The sequence below is a fragment of the Bufo gargarizans genome, chromosome 6, assembly GCF_014858855.1.
Source record: "Bufo gargarizans isolate SCDJY-AF-19 chromosome 6, ASM1485885v1, whole genome shotgun sequence".
Taxonomy (NCBI): Eukaryota; Metazoa; Chordata; class Amphibia; order Anura; family Bufonidae; genus Bufo; species Bufo gargarizans.
In genome coordinates, this window is record NC_058085.1 from 386,795,977 (window position 1) to 386,817,398 (window position 21,422).

The 21,422-nt window shown below is 43.2% G+C and overlaps 1 protein-coding gene across 1 annotated transcript in view; it reads right to left on the reverse strand.

The window, feature by feature from the left end:
• The window catches only part of SLIT1 (slit guidance ligand 1), a 298,983-nt gene that overhangs the window by 89,954 nt on the left and 187,607 nt on the right, over positions 1-21,422 (reverse strand). Inside the window, exons 5-8 of the mRNA XM_044296791.1 lie at positions 10,131-10,202; positions 9,558-9,629; positions 7,342-7,413; positions 1,859-2,022 (exon numbers count right to left, since the gene is read on the reverse strand). Of these exons, the coding sequence (XP_044152726.1) occupies positions 1,859-2,022; positions 7,342-7,413; positions 9,558-9,629; positions 10,131-10,202 (380 nt within the window). The remainder of the gene's footprint in view (positions 1-1,858; positions 2,023-7,341; positions 7,414-9,557; positions 9,630-10,130; positions 10,203-21,422) is intronic.

The window sequence follows — 21,422 nt, forward strand, 5'->3', positions numbered from 1 at the left end:
GTTACATCCTGTATTAATCTCCAGAGCTGCACTCACTGTTCTGCTGGTGCAGTCACTGTGTACATACATTACTTATCCTGTGCTGATCCTGAGTTACATGCTGTATTATACTGCAGAGCTGCACTCACTATTCTGCTGGTGGAGTCACAGTGTACATACATTACATTACTTATCCTGTACTGATCCTGAGTTACATCCTGTATTATACTCAAGAGCTGCACTCACTATTCTGCTGGTGGAGTCACTGTGTACATACATTACTTATCCTGTACTGATCCTGAGTTACATCCTGTATTATACTCCAGAGCTGCACTCACTATTCTGCTGGTGAGTCACTGTGTACATACATTACTTATCCTGTACTGATCCTGAGTTACATCCTGTATTATACTCCAGAGCCGCACTCACTATTCTGCTGGTGGAGTCACTATGTACCTACATTACTTATCCTGTACTGATCCTGAGTTACATCCTGTGTTATACTCCAGAGCTGCACTCACTATTCTGCTGGTGGAGTCACTATGTACATACATTACTTATCCTGTACTGATCCTGAGTTACATCCTGTATTATACTCCAGAGCTGCACTCACTATTCTGCTGGTGGAGTCACTGTTTACATACATTACATTACTTATCCTGTACTGATCCTGAGTTACATCCTGTTTTATACCCCAGAGCTGCACTCACTATTCTGCTGGTGCAGTCACTGTGTACATACATTACATTACTTATCCTGTACTGATCCTGAGTTACATCCTGTTTTATACCCCAGAGCTGCACTCACTATTCTGCTGGTGCAGTCACTGTGTACATACATTACTTATCCTGTACTGATCCTGGGTTACATCCTGTATTATACTCCAGAGCTGCACTCACTATTCTGCTGGTGCAGTCACTGTGTACATACATTACTTATCCTGTACTGATCCTGAGTTACAACCTGTATTATACTCCAGAGCTGCACTCACTATTCTGCTGGTGCAGTCACTGTGTACATACATTACTTATCCTGTACTGATCCTGAGTTACAACCTGTATTATACTCCAGAGCTGCACTCACTATTCTGCTGGTGCAGTCACTGTGTACACACATTACTTATCCTGTACTGATCCTGAGTTACAACCTGTATTATACTCCAGAGCTGCACTCACTATTCTGCTGGTGCAGTCACTGTGTACATACATTACTTATCCTGTGCTGATCCTGAGTTACATCCTGTATTATACTCCAGAGCTGCACTCATTATTCTGCTGGTGGAGTCACTGTTTACATACATTACATTACTTATCCTGTACTGACCCTGAGTTACATCCTCTAGTATACTCCAGAGCTGCACTCACTATTCTGCTGGTGCAGTCACTGTATACATACATTACTTATCCTGTACTGATCCTGAGTTACATCCTGTATTATACTCCAGAGCTGCACTCACTATTCTGCTGGTGCAGTCACTGTGTACATACATTACATTACTTATCCTGTACTGATCCTGAGTTACATCCTGTATTATACCCCAGAGCTGCACTCACTATTCTGCTGGTGCAGTCACTGTGTACATACATTACATTACTTATCCTGTACTGATCCTGAGTTACATCCTGTATTATACCCCAGAGCTGCACTCACTATTCTGCTGGTGCAGTCACTGTGTACATACATTACTTATCCTGTACTGATCCTGAGTTACATCCTGTATTATACCCCAGAGCTGCACTCACTATTCTGCTGGTGCAGTCACTGTGTACTTACATTACTTACCCTGTACTGATCCTGACTTTTACACGTCATTTATACTAGATGATTTCAGTCAAGAAGCCATAAATGTGGAGAAACAAGGAATAAAAAGAAGTCTGACCTGAGCAGCTAAACTCGTGTTTCTGGACTTCTGCCACGTTAAGGCCACGGAGCTGGGACGGCGCTGTGCACTGTGTGAAGAGCCCAATGGTTGGTCGTTGCCGAAGCCACTGAGAAAGCCAGGCCAAGTGACAGTCACAGAACAAGTTGTTGGAATGTAGCCGGCTGGAAGGAAGACAACGGGCAGATAATCAGAAGAGCACAGAATGAAAATGCAAGTTTAGTACAAATACTCAAAGGGGTCCTCCGGGAGTAAAGTAATTATTTTTTATCTAAACGCCCACAGCCTGCATCTGTAAATAGAAGATTCATACTTACCTGCTCCGAACCTCCGTGCTGGCTTTTGCATGTTCACATTCTGGTCCCCATACTGTTTACATGCGGTACTGCAAGGACGTCACATGATCATATGATCTGCTGCAGCCATTAACTGGCTTCAGCAGTGACGTGGCTACAAGCGGTACATTGGCTGCAGCGGAGCATATGACCATGCAGCACTAGATGCAAGCAGTCCAGAGACGGGAACATGCAGGAGCCAGCGTGGAGGATGGGAGCAGGTAAGTATGTTTCTTCCGTTTACAGAGGCAGGCTGTGGATTGCGCTTTTCTGGTGTTTCTTTGTAACATTCTCAGTTTGTTACGACTGAAAAGGTCCTGATAATGTCCTTCTCACGGGCAGCTTTGTGACCAAGACATCAGCCTCTGGATATGAACAAGGCAGCATGTTGACATTTACTGACAGCAAGCAGAGATTTTGAGAAAACGCTCCTCTGGATTACTGGGAGAGACTTTTAAATTTTCTGATGCCGACAGATGCAAGATGAGCTCATTTTCATATATTTCTCTATCTAATTCACAAAAAATTCAGGTTCATTAGAATCCAAACTTTTTGGGAAATTCAAGATGATTTACGATTTAGTGTAATTGATTTGCTGATCTTTAGTGAATATACATTTTATGTCAATTTGCGGAACGGAACGGGCGCCCCATTGTAGAAATGCCTATTCTTGTCCGCAAAACGGACAAGTATAGGACACGCTATATTTTTTTTGCGGGGCCACGGAACGGAGCAAAGCATGTGGACAGCATACGGAGTGCTGTCCGCATCTATTGCGGCCCCATTGAAGTGGATGGGTCCGCACCTGAGTTGCAAAAACTGCGGATGCGGACCCGAATTACGGTTGTGTGCATGAGGCCTTAGGAGGTTGTCCGGTGCCGCCAAAATCTCCAAATTCGGCCAATATACATCAAATGTGTAAGTGGACTGTTTGACTGCCGTACAAACGAACGCCGTCTCTGCAAGTAACCGGACTGCGATGCTGACAGCCGGGATTCATCCTACCCGCCATCCACAGGCTGCGCGCACACCTACGGAGCAGAATCTCTTCTAAAGGCTCATGTTTTATTAAAAAAGCAGAATAAACTGAATATTATCTAAAGCCGGAGAATTAATAAACGCCTTGAAGATGTTGCCGAGAAAACTCCTCATCCCGCTCACTGCGCTGAGCAATGTGGGTCTCTTAACTGGCCCGTTCCAGGCTCCTTACAATCCCACCGCAGCCTATACCGCCAGATAGGGCATTGTCATGGAAATACGGAAGAGGCTCATTTATTCCCTGCGCTAATAATAATTCCATCTCAACACACAGAGTAACAGGCTGCAATAGGATTAGGATATATTACATATTGCATGAGTAACGGAGTTATTACTGGATAAAGCTTTTACTGCCTCTTGCTAGTCATGCGTGACATTCCATTTACCGCCAGCAAAATGACACACGACAGCAGCGAAGCGTCCCCTCTAAACGCCGGCGAGCCTCCGTCCTGGTAACAAAATACCAGGCAATTCTTAATTAATAGGAAATGAATCATTTACAGTGCCTGTGCGCGTTCGCCTCTTTGTAGAGCATGTTATTGGGGACAATACCGTGACATCCTTCCTACTTCCAGTATTCTCCGTTGGGAAATAATCAAAGGAACTCACAAAAAAGTCCTGCTTTTCCAGAAACAGCGCCACCCCTGTCCATAGGTTGTATTTGGAATTGCAATCAAGTCAATTGGAAAAAGTGGAAAAGGTGCTTAATTAATAAAGCTCGAGACCCCCCCCCCCCACCCCCTTTATGCTGTTAAGCAGCACTATCACCAGACTAAGATTCCATTCATTTCTTGGAATATCTGGCTACCTTTCAAACCTTAAATGAGTCTCGGGGGGAGGGGGTTGGAAGCTTGACCTGTAACGTTAAGCTCATTGCTGTGGCAGATTCTATATTAAAATGGTTGCCTGCCACTTTAATTGCCATATAATTGGGTGTGGGGGGGATCATTAGGGCAAAGAGGCTTTGGTTCAATGAGAAAATTCTGATTGCCACCACTAGGGGGAACATACTGCACAATTACACATCGCAATAATAAAACCGTATACAGTAAGCTCCTTAGCTCCCCCTATTGGCAGCTGTAGATGCCAGTCTTTTATCATTTAACTATAAAACTATGCAGGAGCTCTGTATTAAAGAAATGGAGCTTTGATCCTCTGTAAAAATACATTAATCAGCACAGCACGCTGGAGCATAAAACAGCAGGAAAAAAGTGAAGATTGACTTTAAGGCCCCATTCACACGAGCAAGTTTTACAACGCATAGCACCCGCACTGAATCCTGACCTATTCATTTCAATGAGTCTGTGCACATGAGCGGTGATTTTCAGGCATCACTTCTGCATTGCGTGAAAATCGCAGCATGTTCTATATTCTGTGTTTGTCACGCAGCCCCGGCCCCATAGAAGTGAATGGGGCTTTAGTGAAAAACGCATTGCATCCGCAAGCAAGTGTGGACGCAATGCGATTATCACGGATGGTTGTTAAGAGATGTTGTTTGTGAACCTTCAGTTTATCATGCGTGTGAAAAACGCATTGCACCCGCGCAAAAAAAAACTGAACGTAATCACAGACAAAACTGACTGAACTTTCTTGCAAAATGTTGCGAATTTCACTGAACGCACCCTGAACGCATCTGGAGCCAATCAGTCACGCTCGTGTGAAAGTGGCCTAAGAGTAATCAATGTAAAATAAAAAAACTTCATCAACTTTCTAATATACTTTGGGTGTACATTTTTCAGGATTTCTGCTTGCTGTCAGTGACCGGAAATACTTTTTTGTTTCCATGCAGAGGGATCTAAACCGCATAGTCCTAATATTAGACAATCACCGGTGACATAAAACCATCAGAAGTGAGCCTTCTCCTGTCCTGTATTCACGTAAATGAGGCTGAGCCGCAATACCAGGCGCAGTCCATGAACAATAATGGCGCTGTATCGGGGAAAAAAAACTACACTATATTTAAGAATTGTCACTACACTTTGGTATTGTTGATCCACAATTTGTTTTTGTTTTTTTAAAGAAATACTTGGAACATGGAAATACATCCAGGCCAAGGTGCATTACAATGATTTCCGTTTCTTCGTATTTCATGTTTTAATTATAGCCATTGTCTTCTTGTTTGCTTTCTCAGTTATTTCTTTTAACTGGAAACAGAAGAACATACAGCAAAACCACATGACATAAGAAAGGCAAGCAACAAACAGAAAAATGCAATAAAAAAACTAATATAAAATTAATTTGTCTTGCAATTTTTCCATTCTCTGTCTAATGCTTGCAGCAATTTAAATTTCAAGTAATAACTAAAAGACTTTCAGAGAACACTACCCAACCAACCATTAGTATAAAATGGTTTAAGTACTTCCCACGATTCCAAATGACTGGTAAACAAACAGACGGTATAATGGTACATTTTATGTCCTCTGTAGAAGTAATCCATTAATCTAAAACAATCTACTAAATAATTTTATATTTTATTGCATGTCTAATTAAATGACAAACTTGGTTAATGCTACCTCCTATGTACAAGAATATAACTACTATAATACTGCCTCCTATGTACAAGTATATAACTACTATAATACTGCCCCTATGTACAAGAATATAACTACTATAATACTGCTCCTATGTACAATAATATAACTGCTATAATACTGCCTCCTATGTACAAGTATATAACTACTATAATACTGCTCCTATGTACAAGTATATAACTACTATAATACTGCTCCTATGTACAAGAATATAACTACTATAATACTGCTCCTATGTACAAGAATATAACTACTATAATACTGCTCCTATGTACAAGAATATAACTACTATAATACTGCCCCTATGTACAAGAATATAACTACTATAATACTGCTCCTATGTACAACAATATAACTACTATAATACTGCTCCTATGTACAACAATATAACTACTATAATACTGCCTCCTATGTATAAGAATATAATTACTATAATACTTCTCCTATGTACAACAATATAACTACTATAATACTGCCTCCTATGTACAGGAATATAACTACTATAATACTGCTCCTATCTACAAGAATATAACTTCTATAATACTGCTCCTATGTACAAGAATATAACTACTATAATACTGCTCCTATGTACAAGAATATAACTACTATAATACTGCTCCTATGTACAAAAATATAACTACTATAATACTGCTCCTATGTACAAGAATATAACTGCTATAATACTGCTCCTATGTACAAGAATATAACTACTATAATACTGCTCCTATGTACAAGAATATAACTACTATAATACTGCTCCTATGTACAAGAATATAACTACTATAATACTGCTCCTATGTAGAAGACTATAACTACTATAATACTGCTCCTATGTACAAGAATATAACTACTATAATACTACTCCTATGTACAAGAATATAACTACTATAATACTGCTCCTATGTACAGGAATATAAATACTATAATACTGCCCGTATGTACAAGAATATAACTACTATAATACTGGCTCCTATGTACAAGAATATAACTACTATAATACTGCTCCTATGTACAAGAATATAACTACTATAATACTGCTCCTATGTACAGGAATATAACTACTATAATACTGCTCCTATGTACAAGAATATAACTACTATAATGCTGCTCCTATGTACAAGAATATAACTACTATAATACTGCTCCTATGTACAAGAATATAACTACTATAATACTGCTCCTATGTACAAGAATATAACTACTATAATACTGCTCCTATGTACAAGAATATAACTACTATAATACTGCTCCTATGTAGAAGAATATAACTACTATAATACTGCTCCTATGTAGAAGAATATAACTACTATAATACTGCTCCTATGTACAAGAATATAACTACTATAATACTGCTCCTATGTACAAGAATATAACTACTATAATACTGCTCCTATGTACAAGAATATAACTACTATAATACTGCTCCTATGTACAAGAATATAACTACTATAATACTGCTCCTATGTACAAGAATAGAACTACTATAATACTGCTCCTATGTACAAGAATAGAACTACTATAATACTGCCCCAGCAATTAATAGATGTCATCCTCCCGGACCACCACCCCTGTTACTTACAATGTCCTCAGTTTCGGCATATGGTTGAAACTGGAAACTGGAATTGTGGTGATGTTGTTGTTGTTGAGGGTTCTGAAAGAAGGATGAGAACATTTTAATCACACAGAGCTAAAAATGACAGGGATAAGGGAGGGCGAGATTCCCCGGAGCACATGTACGGGCACATCACTTTTACTGGAGACCGGATCTGAGGACTTGGAGGGAATACGCTGCCTTGTTCCCAAGACGAAAATGTGAGAAAAACCACAACTGACAGCAATTTACCAGCCGTCTCTTTAATGAGCGCTGCAATAAAGGGACGTCTGGAAAAACACAGACTTGTGCAGCCAACAAACGCCGTGTCCTCCATATCAGCTACCGCATCCGCCGTCCGCTGTATTTTGGCCACATTATGGAATGTCCCTTTTAGGCTACCATTTTGTATTCCCCCTTTGAAACCTGAATGTAAAAGCAATTATCGTGTTTTTTACATGTGTAACTGCAATCATATGATTTTTTTCATTAAAGGGGTCATCCCACCATAAGAGCTTATCAGCCACGCATTGGGTAGATGATGAGCATCTGGGCGATGGGGGTCCGACTTAGCTGAAAGCCCCAGTGATCACAAGAACGGGGTCTCAGGGTCCCTTAAGTGAAAGAAGTGAAGGCTGAGCATCCAACCTATAAGACACTGCTGGAGAAAGTGGGGCTCTGTATTGTGGAGAAGAGGTAAGTTCTTATGGTGGGACAACCCCTTTAAAAGAATTCTAGAAACTGTCTCTTCACACTAAACAATTAGTATGAGGCATTTTGGAGAAAAGCCGTCACGTTTGTCTATGGATTTGATCTTGTTCTGTAGCCCTAGTCTTGTGCTTGGAGCAGAGCTGCAATTTTAGACACAGCCCATTGACAAGGGGGGCGGTATTGGAGGAATTAAAGGGGTAGTCCGGTTATATTAAGTTATCCCCTATCTGGTGGAGTTCCAAGATGCTGGGACCACCACAAATCACGAGAATGGGGGATCCGTACCCTGTGGAGCCCGAAATGAATGGAGTAGCTGGTTGGGCATGCGCTCAGCCGCTCCATTCATTTCTATGGGAGAGCTGAGTAGATCGGTGGGAGTCCCACTAGTAGGACCACCACTTATAGTTATCCACTATCTTATGGTTGTGGATAGGGTATAATTTAAAGATTGTGCCCCCATTGTCTAGGGTGCGGGTCCCACCACTGGGATCCTCACCTATCTCCTAAACGAAGCCCCGAAAGTAGTGGAGGGCACACTCCGTTCACTTTCAGTCGTGCCCATAGAAATGAATGGGAGCGGGGGCCGGTCATGCGCGGTGGGCTCCCATTCACTTCTATGGGGAGAGCGCTTAGTGGTGGCCGGACCGGAGTCCTCCAGCCACCACTTTGGCCCACACGGTTCTCAATATAGGTGCGGACCTGCATCTATCAGGCAACGGGTGCATTATACTAGCGACATGCGCCCGTCTTCTCAGATGAGACAACCCCTTTAATATTACCAGACTTCTCCTTTAAGGGAGACCAATTTTTCTAATACCACACGATGTCGCCCTGGCAAACATTTTATTTTCTTGCTTCAACACCTCTAAAATAGAAAAAAGAAGAAACTTCCCAAATTATCTTTATTACAAATATTATATATTTTTGTGTCTGAAGCTTCAAGGCAGAACGGTCTCCATGGTAACAGACTACAAACAAACCCTGTGTAGTCTTGCCTAGCAGTACTGCCATCCATCTGTGCCAGAATGTATATAAGTAGGGGACAGATGGAAGGATGGAAGGGAAGAAGTAGCGGGCAGATTGGGAGTATGGCTGCAGGATACGACTACAAGAAGCGGGTGATTACGTGATCTGAGTAATCTCCAGAGCTAGCGAATCAAAATCCAGACTGGTTTTTCAGTAGATCACAAAAAGCAAATACTTCATCTATGACCAGATTTGTAAGAAAGTATCAATAACAGCATCAGGCAGACACAGGGAATTCAAATACTCACCAGTACCATTGTGGAATACTGAGCAGAATGCAGGCTACCACAGTATATATGACAGCCCACACTCTGTAGTCGACAAAGGATATAAAACGGGTGTGGAAATTTCTATTCCCTTTATTTTCCCTGTTCTATCATGACAATATATAAATGTACAATATATATGTATATAAATAGAGGCACCAAACAGAAATCCTATGAACTGGACGGCTGCCATATACTTACAAAACCTCCAGCCCCCGAAGAGCGCGGAACGCTCCGTCCTCGATACAACTGATCTGATTCTTGTCCAGTTGTCTGTAAAGAAATGACTCAATTAGACCGATGATTATTCAGTTGTATATACATTTAATAGTCAATGGAAATGGCCAGATTTATCAAACCGGCACAGGTGGCGCGATAACCATGAGGCACATAAGACATTCATGCATCACCCGCCTCATGGTTGGCGTACGTAAACAACAATACTTTGCAACAAAAAACAACAACCGTCTTTATTACATTTGGCACACCTTATGACTCATTTTAGACGCACTTTTCATGCTTTCACAGTATATGTCGTGTTTATACCATATGGCGGTTTACTGATTCTCTTTTTAAGCCAAATGGCATATACAATAAGTGCTCCACAAGTGACCGCAATGTTTTCTGCTCCTGAACACGGTTAGCAAATTAACAGTTGATAACAGACAGACATGGAACAATGGAGGTCTCTAATCTATCTGGAGAGCATGCTGGGAGTTGTAGTTTCACAACCATTGACATTACTGAGGCTAAATGTGAACGTTATGGACTTACAGGTTCTTAAGTTCTGTAGCTCCCCGGAAAGTTTTCCTTGGAATCGCTTGGATCATGTTCTCGCTGAGATCACTGGAAGACAGAAAGAAAATTTCCGGTTATTATGGTTTTCTGGCGTGCATTATACTCATTTCTCACGTAGTCTACAGTATTATGAATATTTTATGACCTGCTGATACGGAAGATCTTATATCAGCCCATACAATGGCTTGTGCCAGCAGAGTCCCTCTTGTTGTACCGAATTAAAGGGGTTGTCTGGCTCCATCAATTAGTCAGGAGGACTGCATTACACGGACATTCCATTTATATCAACAGGCTCAATGTAATGCTTCATGTCTCCTGTTGGGGAGCTGTAGTGAAAATGAACACTTGCTGCAGGGTTCTTTTGCAGATAATGGCTGATCGGTGAGGACTCCAGGAGTGCAGTAATGCATCCTATCGGCACACACAGACTTTTTATAGGTACAGCCACGGAGTCCCTGTTAATATTATTATTATTCATTATTATAATCTTTACAATTAGTAGCTGTAAAATAGAATAGGCAGTGAGGACTGTACCCCTTCCAAATCTTATTTGTACCAATAAAGAGTAGTATACTTTCTCATTAGAGTTATTAAATACAACCAGGGTAATGGGGACATTATTCACTGTGCCCTGAATACGGACTACAGCCGAGACACAACCATTATCACAATGTGGAGCCAAGGCCTAGGACAAGGGGAAGCGGGGCACACATAGGACAGCGGTCTATAAATAGGGGGCACACATAGGACAGCAGTCTATAAATAGGGGGCACACATAGGACAGCAGTCTATAAATAGGGGGCACACATAGGACAGCAGTCTATAAATAGGGGGCACACATAGGACAGCAGTCTATAAATAGGGGGCACACATAGGACAGCAGTCTAAAAATAGGGGGCACACATAGGACAGCAGTCTATAAAATAGGGTGCACACATAGGACAGCAGTCTATAAATAGGGGGAACACACAGGACAGCGGTCTATAAATAGGGGGCACACAGAGGACAGCGGTCTATAAATAGGGGGCACACATAGGACAGCAGTCTATAAATAGGGGGCACACATAGGACAGCGGTCTATAAATAGGGGGCACACATAGGACAGCAGTCTATAAATAGGGGGCACACATAGGACAGCAGTCTATAAATAGGGGGCACACATAGGACAGCAGTCTATAAATAGGGGGCACACATAGGACAGCAGTCTATAAATAGGGGGCACACATAGGACAGCAGTCTATAAATAGGGGGCACACATAGGACAGCGGTCTATAAATAGGGGGCACACATAGGACAGCGGTCTATAAATAGGGGGCACACATAGGACAGCAGTCTATAAATAGGGGGCACACATAGGACAGCAGTCTATAAATAGGGGGCACACATAGGACAGCAGTCTATAAATAGGGGGCACACATAGGACAGCAGTCTATAAATAGGGGACACACATAGGACAGTGGTCTAAAAACACAGTTTTTCAGGAGATAATTGCTAATGAGTGTTCACATGAATGCTCGTTAGTGATCATCTTGCAGTATTAGGCTACTTTCACACTAGCATTTCTGCTGGATCTGTCAGGACTCAGCAAAAACGCTTCCGGTACTGATAATACAACCGTCTGCATCCGTTGTATTATCTTTAACATACCTAAGACGGATCCGTCATGAACTCCATTGAAAGTCAATGGGGGACGGATCAGTTTTCTATTGTGTCAGATAGTTTCAGATGGAAAGAAAACCACAGTTCGCTGCGGTTTGCTCTCCGGTATGGTAACGCAACCAAACGGAACGGAATGCATTTTGGAGCATTCCAGTCTGTTCAGTTACGTTATGTCTCCATTGACAATGAATGGGGACAAAACGGAAGAGTTTTTTTCCCCGATATTAAGACCGTATGACAGATCTCAAAACCGTAAAAAAGAAACAATAGTGTGAAAATAGCCTAATACTGCCGCTGATTGCCCGATGAACGAGCAAACATTTGATCATTGGTCAATCCAAACCTTTTGACATGTTAAAAAAAATTATCATTTGCATGCGGCGGATCGTGATGTCTAATAACAATCTCTTGCCAGTAAACCACTATACAACATGGGGACAAGCAGTGGCATAGTGATCCGCTCCTCCCCATGCTGCGGAGGAGATCGATGCATGTAATAACAGGGGTCTCCTCCACTAGTGAGCAGGCGATTGCCGGGAGGGAAAGCTTCCCTCTCGACAATCGTCTGCCACATCGGGCTGTGTAATACCGCCTTAAGACCATCTACAGCTTACGATCCTCGCCTTCCAGCCCATAACAAATCACATTAAGGAGCGCGGCAGAAACTAGTCATGGACGCTTCACGGATGTAATAAACACTAGTGGAAAACGTGTTAGTCTTTGAGGTTGTTTCTTCTGGCTGCAAGTCACTTGGGTCTCCATATTAAGGCAAACAAAATCACTCTTTGCTGCTCGTCAGCGCCTGTGCCGGCGTGAAACGTGAGCCGCTCGTTATACAAGCCGCTGTAAACAGTCTGTTAGCAGGAAAGAGCGCGGCGTCTAATGGTAATGAAATGTAATATGTAAACTGCAGCGAGCAATGCCGTCTGGGATGGAAACACAAGCAAATCTGCGGTCTACGGGGAAGCTCCGGGCAGTATCACAAGTGGCATCGCAGGATAAGATGGAGAGAACAGTGAAGGGGATTTGATTTTCTGTAAATTTAGGATTTAAGAGGTTATCCCGTAAAATCCTGTTTGAAAACCCCTGTCAGCAGTTTTGTACCTATGACACTGGCTGACCTGTTACATGTGCGCTTGGCAGCTGAAGGCGTCTGTGTTTATCCCATGTTCATATGTGCCCGCGCTGCTGCTAAAAATTATGTTTTAATATATGCAAATGAGCCTCTAGGAGCAACGGGGGCGTTACCATTACACCTAGAGGATCAGCTCTCTATGCAACTGCTGAACCCTATGCACTTTGACAGGAAAAGGCAGTCAAAGTGCAGAGGGAGCGTCAGTTGTAGAGAAAGCAGAGCTTCTAGGTGCAATGGAAACGCCCCCGTTGCTCCTAGAGGCTCATTTGCATATATTAAAATATAATTTTTCTCAGCAATGCGGGCACATATGTACGTGGGACCAACACAGACGCCTTCAGCTGCCGAGCGCACATGTAACAGGTCAGCCAGTGTCATAGGTACAAATCTGCTAAAAGACGCCCTTTAAAGTAAAATTGCAGGGTTTCTTATATAAAAATACTACCTTCATCAATTTTTGCTCCCACATGTCCACCTGGCTGCTGATAAGGGGCTCTGGATGGAATCAGCCTCCTTCCCCCTCTGGCAGCTGACACTAGAATCCCTTACACTGCAGAAGGAGTCTTCTCAGCTGCCCTGTGATGCATGGACAGGATCATGTACGCTGCTGCTGCCAACAAAGGGCCTCTGCGGGGACGTGGCACATGACCCAGCATTCAAGTGGACATAGCACAGCTGAGGCAGTCATTGGCTGCATTGGCACATATGATGACCCCTCTGTGCAGGAAGCTTACGTGTGGGGACCGGATGGGCAGTGAAGACAACCCGGGAGTCAGACAGTTGGAGTGGAGCCGCGAGGAGCTTTTAAGTATAGTTCACTTCACAAGTCCATCTGGGTGTGTGTGGGGGGGGGGGTTAAAAAGAAATCAATTCATTGTGGACCACCCCTTTAAATTAAAATGTTTAGCCCACTGACAACAAGCAGAGGTATTGATCTAATGACACTTTCTGACTAGTTGTCACTGTGCACCAGGCGTTGCCATCAGATCTCTTGCAGGATTACGGATCGCTCTGGGTCACGCTTCCACTTAAGCGATAAATCCCCGGCGCTCGGACACAAAGGTCTTTATAAACAAAACCGAAAATTCTCCTTCCTTCCATTACATAGCGCTGATTAAAAATGCAATTTGTCATCCAAATGTATCACAGACTCCTAGAAAGGGCCAGATGGCAGAACACATGCGCCGCTCTGATGCAGTCACATTGACTGACAGCATTTTTTTGGATCTCTTTCTATATATATATGTATTTTTGCAATGCAATAGAAATTGTATCCCAGCAGATCGATGTGTTCTTACCCAGCAGATTCTGCAGACACGAGGACTGCTGGTAGGGGCTTTACCGCTCCTTGTAAGCACAGGGTACGGTCGCAGAATTGCTGTCGAAATTTGTGACCCACATGGGGTTGTTGTGGTAGAAAGCAAACTAATTTAGGTAAGCCCCTTCTCTTGAGCAGGACAGTCAAGGAAGTCTGCTGCACTGGATTTCAGGGGCGGATTGGCCATAGACCATCCCGGTGGGCCGATGCCCAGGGGGCCAGCTGAGCCCTCCTCATAGCCGGTCCAGTGGAAGTTTTTGGGGATGTATTTTATGGTGCTGGCGGCAGGGGCGGTATAATGTGCCACAATATGGTATTGCTGGCCCTGTCTTCCATCAATTTAGACCAGACTACAAAATGGGGCCACTTTTAGTATTTTTCCAGGGCCACTTTAAGTTCTCAGTCCACCCCTGTTGGATTTTATCAGATGAGATCAGACGGGCTCAGAATACTCAATGCAGCCTGGGGGCTTATTATTTGCAGAACGGACATACGGATGTGGAAAGCACACGGATGATCCATGTGCTTAGCAAATCCACATGTCCATACTGCAAAAATATAGAACATGTCCTATACTTGGCTGCAAAATGCGGTCCATGGACCCGTTGAAAGTCAATAGGTCTGCAAAGAAAGAACGGATGCAATACGGATGTCATCTGAATTTTGCGGATCCCCTTTTTGCTGACCGCACAATACATGCAGTTGCCAAAAGCATAGGAAGTTATATGAACCAGCTGAATTACTGGAATTATGAAAAAAGCTGGAGTATAAGGGAAGCCCACATACACAGATCTAATCACTGCACCTTTATACAGAATTGGCACACAGGACTCTGACATGAGCCGGAATTCTTTGTTCGCTCACTTGCAGTTCCAAATACGTCCACTATGTGGCAACAGCAGTCTTCTTAGAAGAGTCCTAACAAAGCCATCATGGATTCAAATGATTAGCCGCATTCACTAGAAAGCTTCCTAGAGTTGCCCCTCCAGGACTGAAAGCATTCCTTTCATGGGAGCCGCTGTCCAAAAACAGCATAAAAAAAGCGCGCATAATGGCGTCCAGCCCTCCGCTAGCATGGGTCCCATCTGAGCGCCATAGACTGTGTAGCAACTGCTTGGAGGCTCAGAGTAAAAAGAAGCTGAAGCAGGACAAATATCTCTAGTGTGGTTTAGGATTTCCAGTAAGTGGCCACAAACAAGACGCTGATCTGTGCCAATGCTGCTCATGCGCTCCGCTTCTGCGCCCCTGGACTAGAGGACAATCAAATCGGCAAACCAAACATCTAAAACGAGCCAAAAAATTTTAACCAGCAAGTAAAACGGTCATCCAAAGTGCTGCAGTGTTATACCTGGGCCCTAGACCTGACGGCCGATGATGTCACACAAAACGGAAAAAATCTAACAGATAATAACTAATATATGATATTTATCACCTCTCAGGATATTACTAGAAGTTATTTTTATAAATGGCAGGGGCGTATTTACCATAGAAGCAGATCATGCAGCTGCTATGGGCCCAGCTCTGGTTGCCTATTCTATTGGGTGGTGAGAACCTGTGGTTATGATGCCCCTCCCCTGAGGAACTGCATTGGGAGCAACCAAGTGAGTGGACATGAAGGGGGGGGGGGGGTAACAAACACCGGGCTCCTGGTTGGATAAAAATGGGCACTATAACGGAAGCTCATTTTAATTTTTGTATGGGACCCCTCTCTACTCACTCCCAAATAAGTTATTTTTAAGCACTTAAAGGGGTTGGCCACTTTTTGGCTATTTGTGACAATATGCATGTAGGATGACTATATGGTACTTACGAATATATCCTTTGTTGATATTCTTTAACGTTTGCTATATTTTTTTATAAAACATGCCCCCTTGTTAGTCAAATCTTCTGTGCTCTATACATTGAGGTTCTGTCCATAAGATGGCTGCTGATGGAGGGTCATGTGACCACTGACCAGATAAAACATTCAACCTCCTCCATTCCAAAAATATACTATACCTGCACTGAACTCCCAACAGAACAAGTACAGGTGACAGGTGCAGTGTATGTGAACAGAGCGGACATCACATGGAGGTTATTTGCCTGGTCACATGACCCTCCATCAGCGGCCGTTTCATGGACAGGACCTCTGAATGGACTGCGCAAAACACTTGACCAACAAGGGGGCATAGCTTATGAAATATAGAAAATGGAGCAGAATTTCAACAAAGGCTATAATAGTAAGTACCATATAATCATCTCACAAACACAGTAACCAGAAAGTGGCCAGCCCCTTTAATGCATACACTGCATATAGAAATCTCCCCTTTTTAATGTTTATTTTGGAAAGCAGCAACAACAGATACATTATCTACTAATATATGATACAATGTAACCAATAGGTACAATGGGGATAACGTATTAAAAGGAGGATGTCTAGGACAGAAAACCAATAGCCTAATACAGGGGAGTCCTCTGTTCAGGATCCTCACCTCTTAGCCATAGTGGAGAATGGTTACCAAGAGTGTCTATCGTCCTGGAGGACCTGCCCTGTCCTGCATTACACAGAGCACCGTGTAATACTTCATGTCTCCTGTGGTGGCACTGTAGAGAAACTGAACACTTACAGACAGGTTTTTCCATGATCGCTGACTTTTTGCTTTGCAACGAACAGTGTATAATGCGATGGAGCAAAGGAGGCAATATGGACAATCACAATACATTAGTAAGTGCCTTGTATCAACTTAATCTACATGATAAATGGCATTTGCTTAAGTGAGAACCCTTTTAACGATGGAGGTTGGTCAGGGGGTTAAGATCAGCGTCAGTCCACCATGCATTGTACATATGGAGTGGTTCAGATTGCATCTGATATCTTAGGGGGACGCAAAGTCTCCTCGACATAAGAGAACAATATTCCCTGCACGCAAAAGGGTCCTATAGATTTTGCATTGGGGCCAAAGAGTCATTTTTGGGATACTGCCACCCTAATTATACGCTACCTTCGGGGTACTACACAGGGGACAACATGGCTGCTCCTTCACAATGAGCCACAGACCATGCAAGGTATATAGAGAATTCAGAAGCCAGCAGGCGTATATACTCCTAATTACCAAAAAAAATAAAAATAATTGAGACATTTTGGCCACATTTAAGAAGCCAACACAATGCCATTACTATGCAGTACAGCGCGAGGCCATCCTGACCGTGCCCCATGAAGCGCTGGAGCGGCGCTCCTCCGCTTTCATTTTACCGCACACTCTGCAAATATCTCCCGAAGAGAGGAAATGATGGAATTAAGAAAGAAAAAAAGGTCACTGTTGCAGTCTTCCCTCTCTTGTTAATCCCAGATTCGCACTTTAACCTGATTGAGTCTTGCCTTGTTTGGTCCTTCCTCTCTCTTCTCTGTTTGAGGGGATTAGATTTGGACTCAGCAGGGGGGTAATTGGCAGCCCAGCATCCCGCTCGCCCTGGGCTTCCATTGCCTTTGCTTGGCAGTGCGCCGCCGGACACAAACGCTGTGTAGCGGGCTTATAAATGAGACCGAACCTAAGGTTTTCAAGAGCTCTTGTGTCTTGGCAGGTCAAGTCTACACGCACCATTAACATGGATGGAGAATCACTTTAAATGGTGATCTGTCCAGGCGCTTCCTAACGAGAGAGGATGGGAAAGTGGTCTTTATGGCTTTTATAGAGCTCCAGCGTCTCCGCAATTCATGGGAACCACAGGGCAAAGAGAGGCTCCGACATCCTGAAAATCCTTATAACCTCCATCTACCTCCTTATATCCTACTTATTTTTGCCTCCTAGGGGCCCATTTGCGTATATTAAAACATCATTTTTCTCAGCAATGCGGGCACATATGAACATGGGACCAACACAGATGTCTTCAGCTGCCAAGCGCACATGTAACAGGTCAGCCAGTGTCATGGGTGCAAATCTGCTGAAAGATGCCCTTTAAAGTAAATTGCAGAGTTTCTAACCAACTATTTTCATCACTGTATGCTTACTTGGCTGCTGTTACTATTCCTGAGCTGCTGATAAGGGGCTCTGGATGGAATCGGCCTCCTTCCCCCTCTGGCAGCTGACACTATAATCCCTTACACTGCAGAAGGAGTCTTCTCAGCTGCCCTGGGATGCCCCTGCAGAGGCTCTGCTCCTTCCCTAATAATCATGACAGAAGCTATTTATATTGGCTAATCACTGTGACAGAGCTTGGTGGATCTACAAACTGCTATACACTTTGAACACCAGGTGGCACCATACTATGTAAAAAGCACAAGCCATGTAATCATTGTATAATGAATAAATCTATTTGCCCTTTAAGGCTACATTCACATCTGCAGCATGGAGATCTGATCCGGCAAAAATTGCGAGAAGCATGCAGTGGTTTGTGTCCGGCCGATTCGCTACATTTTTGCTGGAATGTGGCCAGATCTCTGTACGGATCCCATTATACATTAATCGGGCTGGCGGGCATTGCGGTTGCATCCGGCAATGCCAGATGTAGAGAGTTCCGGCAGGCTGTTCTGCTGCCAGAATCACTACCGGGGGATGTGAAAGTAGCCTGAAGGGGCCTTTGTCTCAGACACTAATGGCATATCGCTACGATAGGTGCGCGTCCCACCGCTTACAGGGTAGCTGTTGTGGAGATAGGAGGTGGGACCCGCATCTGACATTGATGGAATGTCTTAGCAATATGCCAAAGTCTGAGCTGGGAATATCCCTTTAACTAGGTTATTACCATATGAAATTCAAGCACTATATGAAGCTTTATCAAGCACTGAAGAAGGAAGCGGTAAGGGGGGGGGGGGGGGGGGCTTTTCTCAGAAGGCATCCAGAGCTGAACTCTTGACAGCAGTCACGCAGGTTCACAAGTTCTCTATCAGATTTGCTTTTCAGTTGAGATGTAAAAACCGTCCGAGTTCAATCTCCAGGAAGATGATGCAGCCGCCGATGCACGGCTGCGTCTGCTTTGCTTCACTTTGAAGATTCCCTTAAGAAATGGGGGTGGTAAAAACACTTCAGAAAATCTATTTTTGCCTCCACACATGCAAGTCAGCTGGAGGCGCAGGTATACAGCAGGTGAGGTCTTGGGCAATCAGTACACAGGTCAATCTCGTCTTTACTGGTGACCACCGTTTTTTCTTCCACATCCCTTCTTCAGTGTAAGGAGCCTCCAAACAACACCTCCAACCTTCTGTCTGTGAAGGTTCTCATCCATCCAGGTCATGGTATATATCAGTAGTTATAATTCATAGCAACTGGGCTTGTATTTTCTTTGAAATCATCAGAATGGCTTTTACAAGAAATCTCCGGCATTAAATACTGGTGACTCATGCTTCAGTCAGTATAATGTGTTTATAATCAACAGGAAGTCAGCGATGTCGATTGCAATTTGCATGGTGTGATTAAACTGCCTCCTGAGAGGTATTAGAACAGCATTGTAAGCGGCAGATAACAGACGGGAGTGGAGTAAAAATGCAAAACGTCACAATGTACATATTTTTTTCAGATAACCCCAAAAAGTTACAAAGCCAGAATTCTGGAGCACACGGCGTGATACATTCCCCCATTAGTTTTGGCAGAAAAAAACACTAAACAAGATTTTTTTCATATGTGGACATGTGCTTCACAAGAACTGGAATCCAAAGACTCTGCACTTAAGACCTCTCCTTGGACTTGAGAACTTCTCGCCTTGTTTTCTGCGGTATCGGTAACAAACCCATGCATTATCTGAAGACAGCACATTAGCACAAATAAGCAGATGTCTTCTCCTTGATTAAGTGCTTGATGCTACACTCCGCAGAAGGAATACCAATCAAGGCCACTCGCCGCGAGGTGATACGCCTTGCTTTGTCGGGAATTGTCCTCAGGTCAATAGCTTCCAATGACAACTTGGGCAGATAGCACAGAGGTGCGGAGAGCTCAGGCTAATGGAAATCAATACCGCAATCAGCGTCTGCATTACCTGAGGACAGACACCATCAAATGAGTTCTTCTATTGTTTTGTCCTGAGCTGTCACGGAGCTGATGACAACGCACTATGGCCGAGAGGCGTCCACAGCTCCTCAAGTTACCGTCCCCCAGGATTTCCTCTCTTACTTATAGAACTAAACTTAAAGAGGCAGAAATGTCTTAAGTCATGGAAGATACAATCAGAAGATGCGCGGCATTGTTATCATAACACCATCCATAGCCGGCGGCTCATTGTGGCTCTGCTTGGTGACATTACTCGAGCACTATATAGCACTGTTATTGTGGACACTGTATGGCACTATTAAGTAGGATGTGCCTTGAGAGAGTAGAAACTGACAAACCCATGGTTAATGTTCCTCCAGGGCAGGAGCAAGAAATATATAATAATAATGTCAATTATTACTACATTCATCACATTTTTAAATGGGTGGTATAATATTGTACTACGAAACCTCAAACTATACAAATTTTAAAGGAAATTTGTCACCTAGGAAACAGCAGCCTTTAGATGACTCAACTTCTGTCAGAGAGGGTTGTGGGCATGCTCTGTGACCTGTGTAGAGGTCACTGTGCAGGGAGGGGGAGTAGATATGTTGTAACTATTACTTATTGCGAATGGTGGATCCTGTGTTGTGTATATATATATATATATATATATATATATATACACACATACATACACACACAGGTGTCATTGTAATCCTGCCTGTGATGATTATAAGATGACTGCTGAGCCATGATCCCTAAAGAACCATATAAATGAGTAAAATAATAATAAGTCCTTTTCTGAAAATACATTTTCTTTAATGGAAACTTATATATATATATATGTACAGCCCTACAACTTTTTTCCGTCTTCCTTGTAGATGTGGTAGTCCAGCATGGAGTCCAGCTTATGTCATCTTAGAATTCAGCTGACTTCTTTCAATTGAGTATGTGGAAAGATGGAAGTGGAAGCAACTTAAAGGGGACCTCTCGCCTCTCAACATGTCTGTTTTAGAATTTACTTGCATTCCTTAGGTCAGGCATCCTCAAACTGCGGCCCTCCAGCTGTTGGAAAACTACAACTCCCAGGATGCCCGAACAGCCTACAGGTATCAGCCTACAGCAGGGAATTGTGGGAGTTGTAGTTTTAAAACTGCTGGAGGGCCGCTGTTTGAGGATGCCTGCCTTAGGTAATAACAATGCTGGAGTATCTA